Source organism: Tetranychus urticae, chromosome 3, assembly GCF_039701765.1.
Source record: "Tetranychus urticae isolate SD_2017Ah chromosome 3, NJAU_TeUrti_SD_1.0, whole genome shotgun sequence".
Lineage (NCBI taxonomy): Eukaryota > Metazoa > Arthropoda > Arachnida > Trombidiformes > Tetranychidae > Tetranychus > Tetranychus urticae.
The window spans coordinates 8,587,637-8,601,531 of NC_142960.1; the positions used below are offsets into that span (position 1 = coordinate 8,587,637).

Here is a 13,895-nt window from a genome sequence, read left to right on the forward strand (position 1 = left end):
CGAAAATTTTGTATTCATTTATTTATTTTCCCAATCACATCATCAAAAGCGACCCTAAGAGGCACGAAAAGATAAATTCATTGGAATGATTCATCACTGATGAATATTGACGGAAAATGTTGATTGAAAGACGAAACTAAACTAATTTCTAAAACAGAAAAAAATAAATCTATTAATATATGATCATTTTGTTAGTCTTTTCACAGTTTTTACGGATGTAGCTTAACAATTGATTATGCGAACAGTTTAACACTTTTCAGGTTAAAATCTTCATTGAACCATTTCTTTTATGACTTCAATGTTCCCCCTTTTTTTACTCTCCTCTCCCTCTTCTCCCTCCTTTACCATCTTGTTTCTCTTTTGACAAACAAGATCATCAGCTGTTAACTCCATACTCCAGTAAATTGATTTTAATTGTTATTAGCTTTACACTGCATCTTTATTTATTTTTTTGTTGAAACTCATTTAGATAATAAATTACCAAATTATTTTGTGCTACATTGCAGTCGTGTTCAAGGTGAAAATATGGAAACCCACTTTCTGGTGATATTGTGATCAACTCTTTCAGTCATTTTAAAATTATTTTGGTTCATTTTTTTGGTGAATTTGGTTTCCATGCAGTTTACTTGATTAAAATATTGTACATATTATCATTCGATAAATCTTGACCGACCTACAGTGTAATAAATACCAAAAGAGTAAATGCTATAATTTAATGTTTAATCCATTATGGATAACCATCTATCCATATCGTCATCCTCTCCATCACCACAGCCACAGTTAATAGATTTAACTGATGATCAAGAGGATCCAGTTGACCCATCTGGTTGTCCGATTTTGTTTGAGGGACCAAACAATTCAATTATCAGCCTTGAGTACTCGTCAATTTTTTTTTCATCTTTTACATCCTTTTCAACTACCCCTATTTATCATTAACTGTCATAGGGCGTGTAATTAAAAACTGCTTGTCTTCACTTATGTCGATTTCACCCGAGGCTTTAAAATCTTGTCTCTCTCTCAAAACTGATTATTTATGCGATAAACCTGGATGAGAACCTGCCATTAATGGCGGTTTGATTTACAAGTCGAAGCTTAGGGAGAAAGAAGAAAAGGAGTTAGAATGAAAGACAAAACCGTTGATTTATTAGCCTGGTTTCTTAGAAACCATGTTTTGTTTTGATTAAATCGTTAGTTAACAGTCTGCCCTGTCCATTAAAATGTGTATAATTTTAGAGGACAAAGCTGAAAGTCCACATCTTTTGACTGTGTTAAAATTAGATTTTCATGTTGATAGTCTCCTTTTTTTCTAATCTTTATAACCATTTGAAAATTTGTTTCACTAATTGTTTTTTTCTGCCTTATTCAAATAGTGAGGATTCTGACACTGATGATAACACATTGGAAAATGGAAGAATAACTCGACCAGATGAGAAAGAGAAAGAAACCGACGACGAAACCGATTGGGGTTTTAAGGGAAATTTCAATGGAGCCAAAGTAATTCGTAGAAAAGTGAAAAACTCAATTTATCCTGTTAATTCCCAGTTGATAAATTATCAAACAAGTTGTTCAAATCAAGTGACACCTAAATCAACAGTTACATCACTAAGAAGTCAAGATATTTCTGGTTTAGAAAGTACAATTTCGGGAGCTTGTAGTATAAGAGAAGGAGGGATCAAATTTGGTGAAGAAAAAGACGAAATAAGACACAGAGATGGTGTTGATGATGCCAAGAATAATTCGAGAAAATATACTAAATCTTCAATTACCACTAATGATGCTTCTTCATACTACCCGAATGGAGTAACCAGGAGAAACTTGGCCGAGGATGTAGAGGTGGTTGAAAGGCAAGAGGATTCAGGGGATGGAGAAGAGATAAACTGTCAATCCGGAAGGGAAAAAAATTGCCTCTCTGAGAATAGAGTGAACTTTCTGGAGAAAACTTTCGTCAAGTGTATTGGTAAACGCAATCAAAAATGGATTTGTCAACTCTGTGGATATAAAAATTTTGATACTTGTTCCGAATGTGTTCAATGTGAACGAAGAAAAAGATCTCATGTCACTGTTGACCATCATTATCCTTCTCAATCGCAGCAGCTTCAAAAATCTCAAAATTCTTTTAATGATTTCAACAATCCTACATCATTTTTACAGACGCCTTCATTTTCTCAAGATTCAGTTGCCATAACCAAAAACAATAAAAAGATTAAGATAAAATCTAGTGATGATATTAACTGGATCTGTGATAAGTGTTCTTTCAGTAATCTCTACCTAGTTAAAGATTGCCTCAATTGTCGTCGAGGTAAAGTCTTTTTTAAAAGTCATGGTTACAAGGGCTTGGAATCTTCAGATTTCCAAGTAACAAATTGCCTGCTAACTCATTTAATATCACCGGTTCATCAACCTCAATACGAGATTAAACGCCAGTGGAAATGCTCGAATAAAGATTGCAATTTTCTCAATTTAGCATCAACCTTTGCATGTGTTGTATGTGATACAAAAAGATTAAATTGTTTAACCAAACCTGATGCTCGAAAAAATGGCATGAATGTACGTCAAGCCAAGTTCAAAGCTAGATTAAGGAAACATGATTCCGAGGGGTCGAGGCCATCTTCCGATTCCAATCAAATGAATTCAAATGATGTAATTTTAATTGATATCTCAAATGATAATTCATCTTTAATTATATCAAGGCCATCTCCTTTATCATCAAATAAACAGAAAGAAATTCAACAACAAAATGCATCGAATAGTCAAGGACTTCTTCCATCATTGTCATCATCATCATCATCATCTTCTTCTTCTTCTTTCAATAATAACTGCCAAGTTAAAAGAAGTAAATCTTTACACGAGGTACCATCAGTTGAATTTCCATCGTGTTCACAATCAAATGTTGCTACAGCAGATCCACCGATTTTTTCTCAAACTTGTACTCAACTAACAAATACCAACTCTAACATTATGATAACATCTTTATCGTCTTCATCATCTAATGCCTCGTCATCCTCGTCATCCTCTTCCTCCTCGCCATCTTCAATAGCCTCGGATACAGACAACGAAGAACTGAACAGTCAAACAGAAGATAATACTTTTTGGACTTGTCATCATTGTAGTCTGTCATTTAACACATCCAGCTCTATCACATGTCTTTATTGTGATACACCGAGAAATCACAATGAAGGATCTCCAATAAACTTAATCCCTCGTAATGGTACAGTTTCATATACAAACAACATGAATTCCATTTGTAATCGTTTACCCTCATTTCAAAGTATTTTGTCGTCAACAACATCCCCATCTTCATCATCAACACCAATATCCTCAACATCCTTGAATTCTTCATCAACAAATGAAAACTTTTGGACTTGTATAAAATGCACTCTCAACAATTCCACGGAAGAAAACTTTTGTACTGCTTGTGGTGGATCTAAGGCCAATAGCACAAGTGACAAAACTTTTCAAACTCTCAAGCATGAAGAAAGCTGGGTTTGTGATAGATGTACTCTTCGTAATTCCAAGAATCTTGAAAAGTGTATGGTTTGTGAATCTCGTCGACCAATAATTAACCAGCCTTTTAGTCAATCTGTACAAAATGACCTGAGTACAACTAGATCCGATGCAACTCTTGGTAAAAGAGTCAAATGGGAATGTTCAGCATGTACTTATATAAATCCTGTTTCCCGATACAGCTGTGAGATGTGTCAACAAGCTCGAAGTGTCTTAACCATGAGACCAGACACAGTTAGTCGAAGTCGAACATCAACTTATCGATCAGTCAATAATACTCTTTGTCGTGGAGAAAGTGAACTTATGGAAGATTTACGAATGATTGAAGAAGGAGAAGCACGAGATCGATGGGAAAATATTGTCAGATTCTGTAAACAAAGCGGAATAAGTTTTGTTGACGACTCTTTTCCACCATCTCCTAAATCTTTATATTGTTCTTGGGAGGATAAAGTTCATTGTAAAACAGTTTCTCAATGGCTTCGATTGAGTGACATCAAATGTCACCCGAACATGGCTAATGTCAAATGGGCAGTTTTTAGAACACCTATGGTTTCAGATATCTCTCAGGGCGTTTTAGGTAATTGTTGGCTTCTTAGTGCCTTGGCGGTTCTTGCTGAGCGACCAGAATTAGTTAAACAAGTGATGGTCACCAGAGAAATTTGTCCTCAAGGGGCTTATCAGGTTCGACTTTGTAAAGATGGTAAATGGACTACCGTTTTGGTTGATGATTTACTACCTTGCGATAGTAGTGGACGACTGGTTTATTCACAAGCTAAAAGGAAACAATTGTGGGTTCCATTGATTGAAAAGGCTGTGGCTAAGCTTCATGGTTGCTACGAAGCACTAGTTTCTGGTCGAGCTATTGAAGGTTTATCAACATTAACTGGTGCACCATGTGAATCTATTCCTCTACAACCAGCCACAAACGGTGTACCTCAAGAAGAGAGAATCGATGAAGATTTGATTTGGGCCAAATTATTGAGTTCTCGAGCTGCTGGGTTCCTCATGGGAGCTTCATGTGGCGGTGGTAACATGATTGTCAATGACATGGAGTATCACAGAATAGGTCTAAGGCCTAGACATGCTTATTCCGTTCTTGATGTTCAGGATATTGATGGTATCAGACTTGTGAGACTTCGTAATCCATGGGGACATTTTTCTTGGAAGGGTGATTGGTCCGATGAAAGTGATTTATGGACTGATGAATTGAAAATTCAATTAATGCCTCATGCTGCGGATGATGGTCTTTTCTGGATGTCTTTCACTGATGTTTTAAAGTATTTTGATTCAATTGATGTTTGTAAAGTTCGTAAAGATTGGAACGAAATACGGATAGAAGGTGTTTTGCCTCCTTTTGTAGACAAAGAGAATTTGGATTTGATAATAATTACAGTTTTTGAGGCTACAGAAATTGAATTTAGCCTTTTCCAAGAGAATCAAAGAAACACTAAAAAGGTTCAAAGATCTCAATCAGATTTATGTGTGCTCATATTCAAAGCCGCCCCCAACTCATTCAGTCATATAGGTAGCCTTATAAAACATAGTCGTCGGCAAGTACGAGGATTTGTTGGATGTCAAACAATGCTAGAACCTGGTGTTTATGCAGTTGTTTGTTTAGCATTTAATCATTGGCATACAAGTAAGTGTCATCGTTCCGAGAGAAAAAAATACTCAAATTAACGAAATTTTCTAATATCTTTTTGATAGCTTTCAATGGACCTGATGATTACCCAAAATTTCTCCTCTCCATCCATAGCTCGAAGAAACTATTGGTGGAAACAATTCCTCCTCCATCTTTTATTCTTGCTGATGTTATTATTAATTTAACCCTGTCCAAAGGCCAACGTCATGAGGTACTTTGTCGAAGATGACATTCCTTATCTATAATTTCAACTTATCTTGACTCATTAATTTAATCTTACACTAAATATTTTAGGGAAGGGAAGGAATGACGGCGTATTATCTGACAAAAGGATGGGCTGGTCTAGTTGTGGTCGTTGAAAATCGATTAACTGATAAACGAATTCAAGTTATCTGTAACTGTTGTGAGAGTGTAAATGTTGTCTCAACTAGAGGAACTCTTCGAACGGTTGACAGTATTCCTCCAAGACACAGGTTAGAAATCGAAATTTATTTCTATCTAATTCAAACTATTTTGTACAAAATATTCATTATTTTTCATTTCTTCTCATTAGACAAGTGATCATAATTCTTACACAACTGGAAGGTATTGGCGGCTTCTCAATAGCACATCGTTTAACTCATAGGGTCTCTCATAAATCCGGCCTTCATGATTGGGGACCACCTGGAACAAATCATTTGCCTCTATTGGAGCCTGAAATATTTGGCTTACATGCACCAAGGCCGATTTAAGGATAAACAATTCAATTCGTATTCCATTCACCTTCCACTTTACTTTCAATGTTGAGCAAAATTGGCTCGGATTCGAGATTTCTAATTTATACATGTATTAAAAAATCCAAAGGTCCTTATTGTGGCAATTTAAGTTATGTTTTTGTTCCTGTAAATTTATTTCTAATCAAAATGTATTAAAGTTTGATAACATTGATACATTGAATAAATAATTGAATGACAATTTTCAAAAAATTCAAAAAGATTTTAATCATTCATCATCAGAGTCAATACAAGCTCTTCTTCGGTCAAATTTAACTTTTGTTTCTTTATTGAACTGCTGGCTAACTTTTTCCAAGATACTCTTGAGATCATTTTCGGATAGTTTAGAGCTTATTGCGCCCATTCGAGCATTGTTTATTAAAATGTCTTCCAACATTTTACCTTTTTCTGGTTTGGCAGTTTTAATTGTATTTAAACGTGCTCGAGCCTCTTGACTTAAAATTTGTGACAAGATAGTGTTACGGAACTCGTCTTCTTTCTCTTTTCTCTCCTGTCTAGCTTGGCCGTCATCACCACCACCGCCGGAGGGACCCTAAAACAATATATAAATGAAAAATAAGGTAACACAGCATTAGAATGCACATATAATAAGAGGATAGAAATCACTAATGCAAAACGGTGAATAACTTACCTTAGCACCTTGATGTTGCTGTTGAAGTTCTTGGAGTCTCCTAGCTCTGATTGCTTCAAGTTCATCATCCATTTTGAATTTTTTAAAAAAACAAATCAACAAAACTCTGAAAATATATGGCAAAAATTTGATTCACTCAATGTAGATACGCTTTTTGGATTAATCAGGTATTCAAACCAAATTTAGGTTTGTTTCTTTAAATGCCTCAACCCAAATCATCAGCTGAGAAATACCTAAAAATGCAGCGCCAAATACGAGAAAGGAAAGTAGCTGATTTTAAATATTTGCGTTGATTAACAGTTTAAATGTTAATAATGAGCGAAGATTTTTAATATTTGAATTTACTTTAATTTTAATTCAAGCAATTCAGATCCTCAAAAATGCATTAAGTCCTGGAGTTAAAATTAAAAAACAATCTAGGTTTGCTTTTTTGATTGCCAATGATTTTGACAAAAAGGTTTAAAATCTAACACACAAAGTAGATAACCATTTAAAGTGCAAAATAATAGCTTCAATTGATTCAGTGGATTTTGCATGATTAGATGAAGTTGGAAAAATTTAAATACACAAAGGATTTTCAACAATAAACTGGGAAAATCCATGATATCTGTTGGAATAGATTCAGCAAAGTAAGCAAATTTTCAAAATATTGTTATTGTGAATTCTGGCAACAATCAACCGAAATGGACTCAGATTACTAGATCAAGATAAGCCCAGTTAAAATCATCTTGAAGATATAACACAAAAAATGTTGATCATCACTTCATCAACAGCCATTAATGTTACCAAAATTGCATCTTTATCAAGTAACTCTTTTCATAATCAAGAACGAGTTAACTTGAAATATACTCAATCACATGTCTAAAAACCGAAAGAGTTAGTAATTAGCAAGATAAATTGCCAATTAAATAAGAACAGGAGTACCTTTGAACCAGTGAAATAATGCCACAAAGGTTTCATCATTTAACCCAAAATGTACGAGCAATCCAAGCATTAAAAGGAGTTAAACCAAAATGCAGATAACGACAAATAACATTGGTCTGGTAGGTTTAAAAACAGTGTTATATAATTGTCCTTCATATTAGCTACAATCAACATCAACATAATCATTATAATCATTCACGTTCATTTTTTCTCATCATCTTCTTTCTTCTTTTAATGACAGAAAACTGTAAACAAACATTATCACGTGATGCATTGCATCATGCAAAATGTCAGTTCTTCAACCAATCAGGTTTGCTTTACAGACTTTTCTAGATCATTTTGGCTTATCAACACACAACCAGTAGTGAAAGAAATTGTTTTCAAGAATCAAACAAAACAAAGACCTCGTAAACGTTCTTAATTTAACTAATTTTAAACAGTTAATTATATTCAACAATAACAATCTATTACATCAACAAATCAACTAAACCCTTTGCAACAATATTGGACAGTTTGTCATCCAACTAAAGTCTTTCTGTGATTATTTTTGATTGAGTAAGCATTTATTTTTTTTTTATTTGATTTTATGCTTCTTTTATTTCTATCGTGTATTCTGTTTGTTATTGCTTAGTGATTATTTGATCTTAAGTGTCCCTTTTACTGCTTCACGTTAATTCTTAGTCTTCACTGATTTAATTTTCACTCTCCAATTCTCTTTCGACAACTGTCTGTCTGTTGTTTCTGATTTCTCTCCTCGCTTTTGTTTTCATTCTAATCATTATTTTTTTTTCTATTTTTTTGTACCTGACTAAACCACCTTTTGGAATATACCATAACTTTCACTTGACAGTGCTTTTGAATGATTTTAATGTTTTTACAATGGATCGTTCTTTGGTGACTGTTTCACCTGATGTATCCAATGTCAACAATAACAATAACAATAATTTTGGTGGCAACGTTGGCTTGTTTTACAACCAGAACTACAATGGACATTATTTAAACAATAACAACTTGAATAATTGCAACAGCAATGCCAATGTAAATAGTACAAACAACTGTTCAATAGAAGATGGCTTCACTTTTGACGACAAACTCATTGATTTTGATCAAGATTTGGATACATTAAGCTTATCTTTATGGCAATCGGAAGGATTCAATGGTATCGGTTGTGAAGAGCCTATGAAGATAGAGGATATATTTCAATCAGATATTGCTGATTTTACTGGTGGACCAACACTGGCTGAACTAAATTTGGTTGATGACAAACTTGACTCAACTGATCTTGATGAATATTTAGCTAATCCACCTCCAACAACAACTTCTACCAGGGATGATGTTAACACCATTGGTGTCGTTAAACCTGAACCATCCCCAGACGACTCAAAGAAAACGAATACTCTTGAGAGCTTAAATGTGTTCAACAATGTCAATGTCCCTAGTAACGCAATCCCTTTGTCAGCAGACGAAGTCGACCAACTAGTGATGCTTCCTGCTCAACCCAACGTAGACCCTCAAATCTATGATCCACCTTCCAACAATAACACACCTCAACCCTCTCCACCTCCTCGTCACTTTTTGAGAGTTAAGAGAGTCCTTTCACCCAAATCAACTGAAAAGCAATCTTCAAATCCATTTACGACATCTCAAGATATTATACAACAATTAGAGCAAGTTGATATCAAGCCATTTATCGAGGACATTAAAATGCCAACCGCAACTACTAGTAAGGACATTTTTATGGGCAACAATCAAAATATGGCAAGCATTTCGCCCTTTCCAGTTTTAGCTATCAAGCAAGAGCCTGTCTCTCCTCAAATGGACACAAGCAATTTTGTTTTAAAGTATGACAATGAAAGGATTGTCGAGAGTGAGGGAAAATCTACAGATAATGAATTTCGGAACAGTCAAACCGTTTATCAACCTGGACCAAGTCCAGAATATTCAACATCTCGACTGAGACGTCGAAATAATTCAAATAGCACTGAATGCAGCTTTTCTTCGCACGATGAAGGTTTTGCAAGCCAACCAGAGGATAATTCAGACCAAGAAAATGAGGATTCTGATGATGAATCTTTTTACAAGGATTATGATCCAAAAGATTTGATTGGTGCCACAACTTCAGAAGACTGTGAAAACAGATGGGCTTTAGACATGGGCAGATCTCGAAAAACTGGTCAGCAGAGGTACTTTTGGCAATATAATGTTCAATCAAAGGGGCCAAAAGGTACACGAATAGTCTCACTTCAGGACATCTGTAATGATCCTCATGTTTTAATGGAAGCCAAAGATCCCGTTTTCTCACCTGATTGCTCTATGGAAGGTGTTAAACATGCAGGGAAAGCTCGACGAGGTGACGGTAATGATTTAACACCAAACCCAAAGAAACTTTTAATGATTGGTTTGGAGTTAAAGAAGCTCAGCAAGATAATCAACGAATTAACACCAGTTGCTCAGGTTCCTGTTAACGTAAGAAATAAGTCACGTAAAGAAAAGAATAAGTTAGCATCACGAGCCTGTCGATTAAAGAAAAAAGCTCAGCATGAAGCCAACAAAATCAAGTTATATGGACTTCAGCAAGAACATAAGCGAATGATGAATGCGCTAAATGACATTCAACATTTAGCCAACGTGGTACTTGAAAAAGGACGATCAGTCCATGACGGAAGATTAACTGATATCTTCGAGGATATTGTATCTGCTAAAGGCCCAAAGGTTAAAGTGGCTGGTAATACGGCTGATTTTGTAAACACAATTCTTGACAATGTTTCAGCTGGAATTTCTGATGGCGGATTGGATAAAATTTAAAGTCAACTTGGCCTTGAGACGACACAACGTTTGGATCTCGTATGAATTAATTGTCACTTTAAAGTAGAAAAATCAAAACAAGCAAAACTGAAAGCCATCATTTAAAACTATTTAATCCACAATTCCTGATGGCTATAAATGACCTTACCCCTAATTAATTTAAATTGGTTCGTTAAACTTCTTTGTTAATATTTATCTTATTTTACAAAGCAACAATCATATTTAAAGGATCCAAAACCTTTAGGATCAATATTACGTTATCAAGGTGTTCAGTGAAAAATCTAATCCCACCCTTTTAAATTACGAATGCTGTAATTGTAACGCACTGTGATATGAATATGTCGAAAAGTTTTTAAAATGGAGACAACAAAAAGTCAAACTTAAATTTAACGAGAAAAGAGTGAATGATTGACATCAAAATTGATCATTGATTTGATTAACTTTCCTCTTCTTTTCTTCTTTGTTTATTACAACTGAACATTTCTTGTCAAAGACAAAAGCATTTCATCGATCTTCCTCTTTTCCTCTTACCTCTTCTTTCTCATCTCTTTTTCATTTTTCCATGTTAATATTAACCATTTAATAGATGATATATATGCATATATGTGTATATATATATATTTAATTAACTATTACCTGTATATTTAGAATTGTATCTTAAACATCTAAATTCCATGTACAGTGTATTTCCCCTCTTTTTTTCGTTATCATATTTATATTTATATATTATATCAATATTATATCTTTTATGCTATTAAGAGTTAATCAACACAGGATGATATATATTTGTATGTTTTTCTTGGTGTTAATTGCTAAATTGTTAAATCATCTTTTTATCATTTTACCTCCCATTGATCTGAGTACAGTTCACATCAAGAAACCGAAAGATATAACAAAAATATGTATAATTTTACAAGATTCTCAGATTTTTGCTGACCTTCTATGGAATAACTTTTCACCTTTTCTCTTTTTGTCAAATTATTGTAAATATATTGACAACTGTTTAAGTTTGACTACAGATTGGTCACAGTGTTTAATGATTGTTTAAAAAAACTAAAAAACTTCAATTCACTGTTTAAATTGTAAGCATGTAAATTGAACAACAAAAAATCGACAAAAATTAAAATGAAACAAATAAAAGCTATCTTATTGCTTGTTTATATCATTGTCTCGTCACAAATTATTTCACCAAATTAAAAGGAAAATCTTCAATAATTTAATCATGAGAAACAAAGATTAGCAATTTATTTATAATTTTGTATCATCTTGCAGTTCATTTCATTCAACATGATTGAGATGGCTTGAGGTTCACTATTGGTTAAGTTGATAAAATTAAAAATTGATGATAACAATGTTATTGTATAAAAATTATAAATATGGGGCGATGGATATGGACATGTCTTTCATTTTTGATAAATATTCATTTTCCAAATATTGACTGTAATTTATCACTGATATTGCACTAGAAATTGCTTTTCAAGGTATAAATCGCAATTAGATAAAGATGGTGTACTCAAGAAAACTCCGATTTTATCTATTGTATGGAAACAATCGTCTAAATTTATGGATTGATTCATCCCACTATAGCTTGACTTTAATGTAGGCCCATTAACAAATGGTATTCCATCTATTGGAGAGTAATTGGATGATAATTGCCTTTCCATTGTTTTAGTTCGTACTGATGTCTTGAAATCTGGTCCATTCTATAAACAAAACGAAATTCATGATGAGATTAGTCCAATTATAGCTTCGAAGACCTTTGCAACTTACCGATGGATTAAAATTACCAGGGAATCTCGGGTATATTGGGTTGACTGTAGAAGCAATCATATTTTTATCAACATCATCACTTGAGCCTTCAGCTTTATCAGAGTTTGATCCTTGAACAGTTCGTTTGCTTCTTCCAAACACATTACCAAACAAATCTAACATAATAAAGATAATTAATTATTAGTTAATTCAACAAATAGATAAAAAAGTATAAAATTTGAACAATTAAAAACAGATTAAAAGCAAAGTTAAATAATCATAACAGTAAATTGAATGAAAGTTGATTGTTGTGATTGAACAAAAAAAGAGATTGGTTTTCTCATTGAAGCGCCACATTTGAATCGATGATGAGAAATAATTAAATCTTGGAAACAGAGTTTTTTAAAGAAGCTTTGGTTCAATCCAAAGCGATACAATTTAATCTGAAAAGCAGAGCGTCTTTGGTTCCTCGAATTGATATCTTATTTGTTGTATTCAGTTGGTTAGCTGTATACAGTATAAGTTTCAATTTTACCAATTGAATCAAGTTCACAGAGTTACACTACTTTCAGTTTATTCAGCTCACGACTCGAAAACTGGGTGATCTTTCACTATACAAACCAGACCTACGTTATTGGATTCAGTTTTTGTAGCACCCTGTTTGGACACCGCTTGAATATACTTATGAGAAACAAGATGTCTTTTCTCATTTGACGGCAAAGTGACCATGATCAGAATAGCTGTATGATATGGTCTTTACCAAGGCAATGACTGAAGTCGTGTATTCTTTTAATTACTTTATTTAACCAAATTATCGTTTGAATGAGCTAATATTTTTTCAATTCATAAGCTAAATTAATGATAATACAAATATATTCCGTTTGTCTAGAATGAACAACCGTAAAAAAGAAGAAGGAAAAGAACATTTAATTTATAAAATTGATTCCTTAACTGCTGCACTTGGTTGGTGAAGTGTATGTATAAGTTTCAGTCGCGGAAAGATCCGCAACTTCATAAAGTATACGTTTTTCAACTTCTTTAGCCCAAAGATGGACAAGTGGATGTGAGTTCGCAGCCATACAAACCAAATCAACATCTTTAGATTCAGTTTGTGAAGCATGATGGCCTGGGGTGCACATTTTAACAGGGAACTTAGAGAAACAGATTTCTTTTTCTCGTCTGATGAGTAAGGTTCTCAATTCAGGATTGCTAGTCGATCTGGTCTTCCTTAAATTACCAGAGTTAAGACTTGAACTGGATTGGATTCCAGAAGCATGAATGCCAGAATCCACATTTCGTTTGGTTGATTCCAACTCTGACATAAATAAGAATAGAAAACGAAGAGAAGTCATTTTAACAATCAGATAATTGAAACAGGAACAATTTATAATATTGTAATGATAATTGATAAACAAAAACTTACCCAAAGGTTTTGGTTGAAGTTTACCAGCGTAAGTTGAGACAACAAAAAGCAACAAAATATAAAAAGAAATGTTCATTTTTGATTTTCTTCAATCGTGTTGATTCAAATATTAATAATAAAGGAGACTGAAGATTCAATTTCATTACCATCAACATTATATACTCTTTAAAATTCAGATGATAAATTGAAATAGCTACCGATAAACATGATTGAATCATAAATAAAGTGTTTAATTGAAATGACACTTACCTTAAACGCGTTATTAACTTTATTAATAACTTTGTATTAATAATAACAATTACATAAGATGTGATCACTTTAGTCTTGAGCAAAACAAGAAATTGTTTATCGAATGTTTCATGTCTCAATTTATGTCTGAAAACCTTGCCCTTTAGCACGCTCGACACTTGAGATTAATTTATTCATTTATATTATATTTTCAGA

At 33.6% G+C, this 13,895-nt stretch overlaps 4 protein-coding genes across 4 annotated transcripts; 2 read left to right on the top strand and 2 right to left on the bottom strand.

Annotated features, from left to right (window-relative positions):
• Positions 1-360: 360 nt before the first annotated feature.
• On the top strand, positions 361-6,119 carry sol (calpain 15 small optic lobes). Its single transcript, XM_015938360.3, has 5 exons — positions 361-875; positions 1,371-5,143; positions 5,212-5,357; positions 5,441-5,619; positions 5,700-6,119. Exons 1-5 carry the CDS (start codon positions 730-732, stop codon positions 5,875-5,877), a joined length of 4,422 nt encoding a protein of 1,473 aa, XP_015793846.2. The 5' UTR covers positions 361-729; the 3' UTR covers positions 5,878-6,119.
• On the bottom strand, positions 6,101-6,730 carry PDCD-5 (programmed cell death 5). Its single transcript, XM_015938362.2, has 2 exons — positions 6,551-6,730; positions 6,101-6,451 (listed from the first exon to the last, which is right to left on the bottom strand). The coding sequence occupies exons 1-2, from the start codon at positions 6,620-6,622 to the stop codon at positions 6,128-6,130; spliced, it is 396 nt and encodes a 131-aa protein (XP_015793848.2). The 5' UTR covers positions 6,623-6,730; the 3' UTR covers positions 6,101-6,127.
• Positions 6,731-7,843: 1,113 nt separating this feature from the next.
• Positions 7,844-11,439, top strand: REPTOR (repressed by TOR). Its single transcript, XM_015938359.3, has 2 exons — positions 7,844-8,029; positions 8,325-11,439. Coding segments are annotated over exons 1-2 (1,956 nt in total). The 5' UTR covers positions 7,844-8,028; the 3' UTR covers positions 10,280-11,439.
• Positions 11,440-11,494: 55 nt separating this feature from the next.
• On the bottom strand, positions 11,495-13,569 carry LOC107370357 (uncharacterized). The gene is made up of 3 exons (XM_015938349.3): positions 13,452-13,569; positions 12,050-13,343; positions 11,495-11,982 (listed from the first exon to the last, which is right to left on the bottom strand). Exons 1-2 carry the CDS (start codon positions 13,525-13,527, stop codon positions 12,976-12,978), a joined length of 444 nt encoding a protein of 147 aa, XP_015793835.2. The 5' UTR covers positions 13,528-13,569; the 3' UTR covers positions 11,495-11,982; positions 12,050-12,975.
• Between the last annotated feature and the right edge of the window lie 326 nt (positions 13,570-13,895).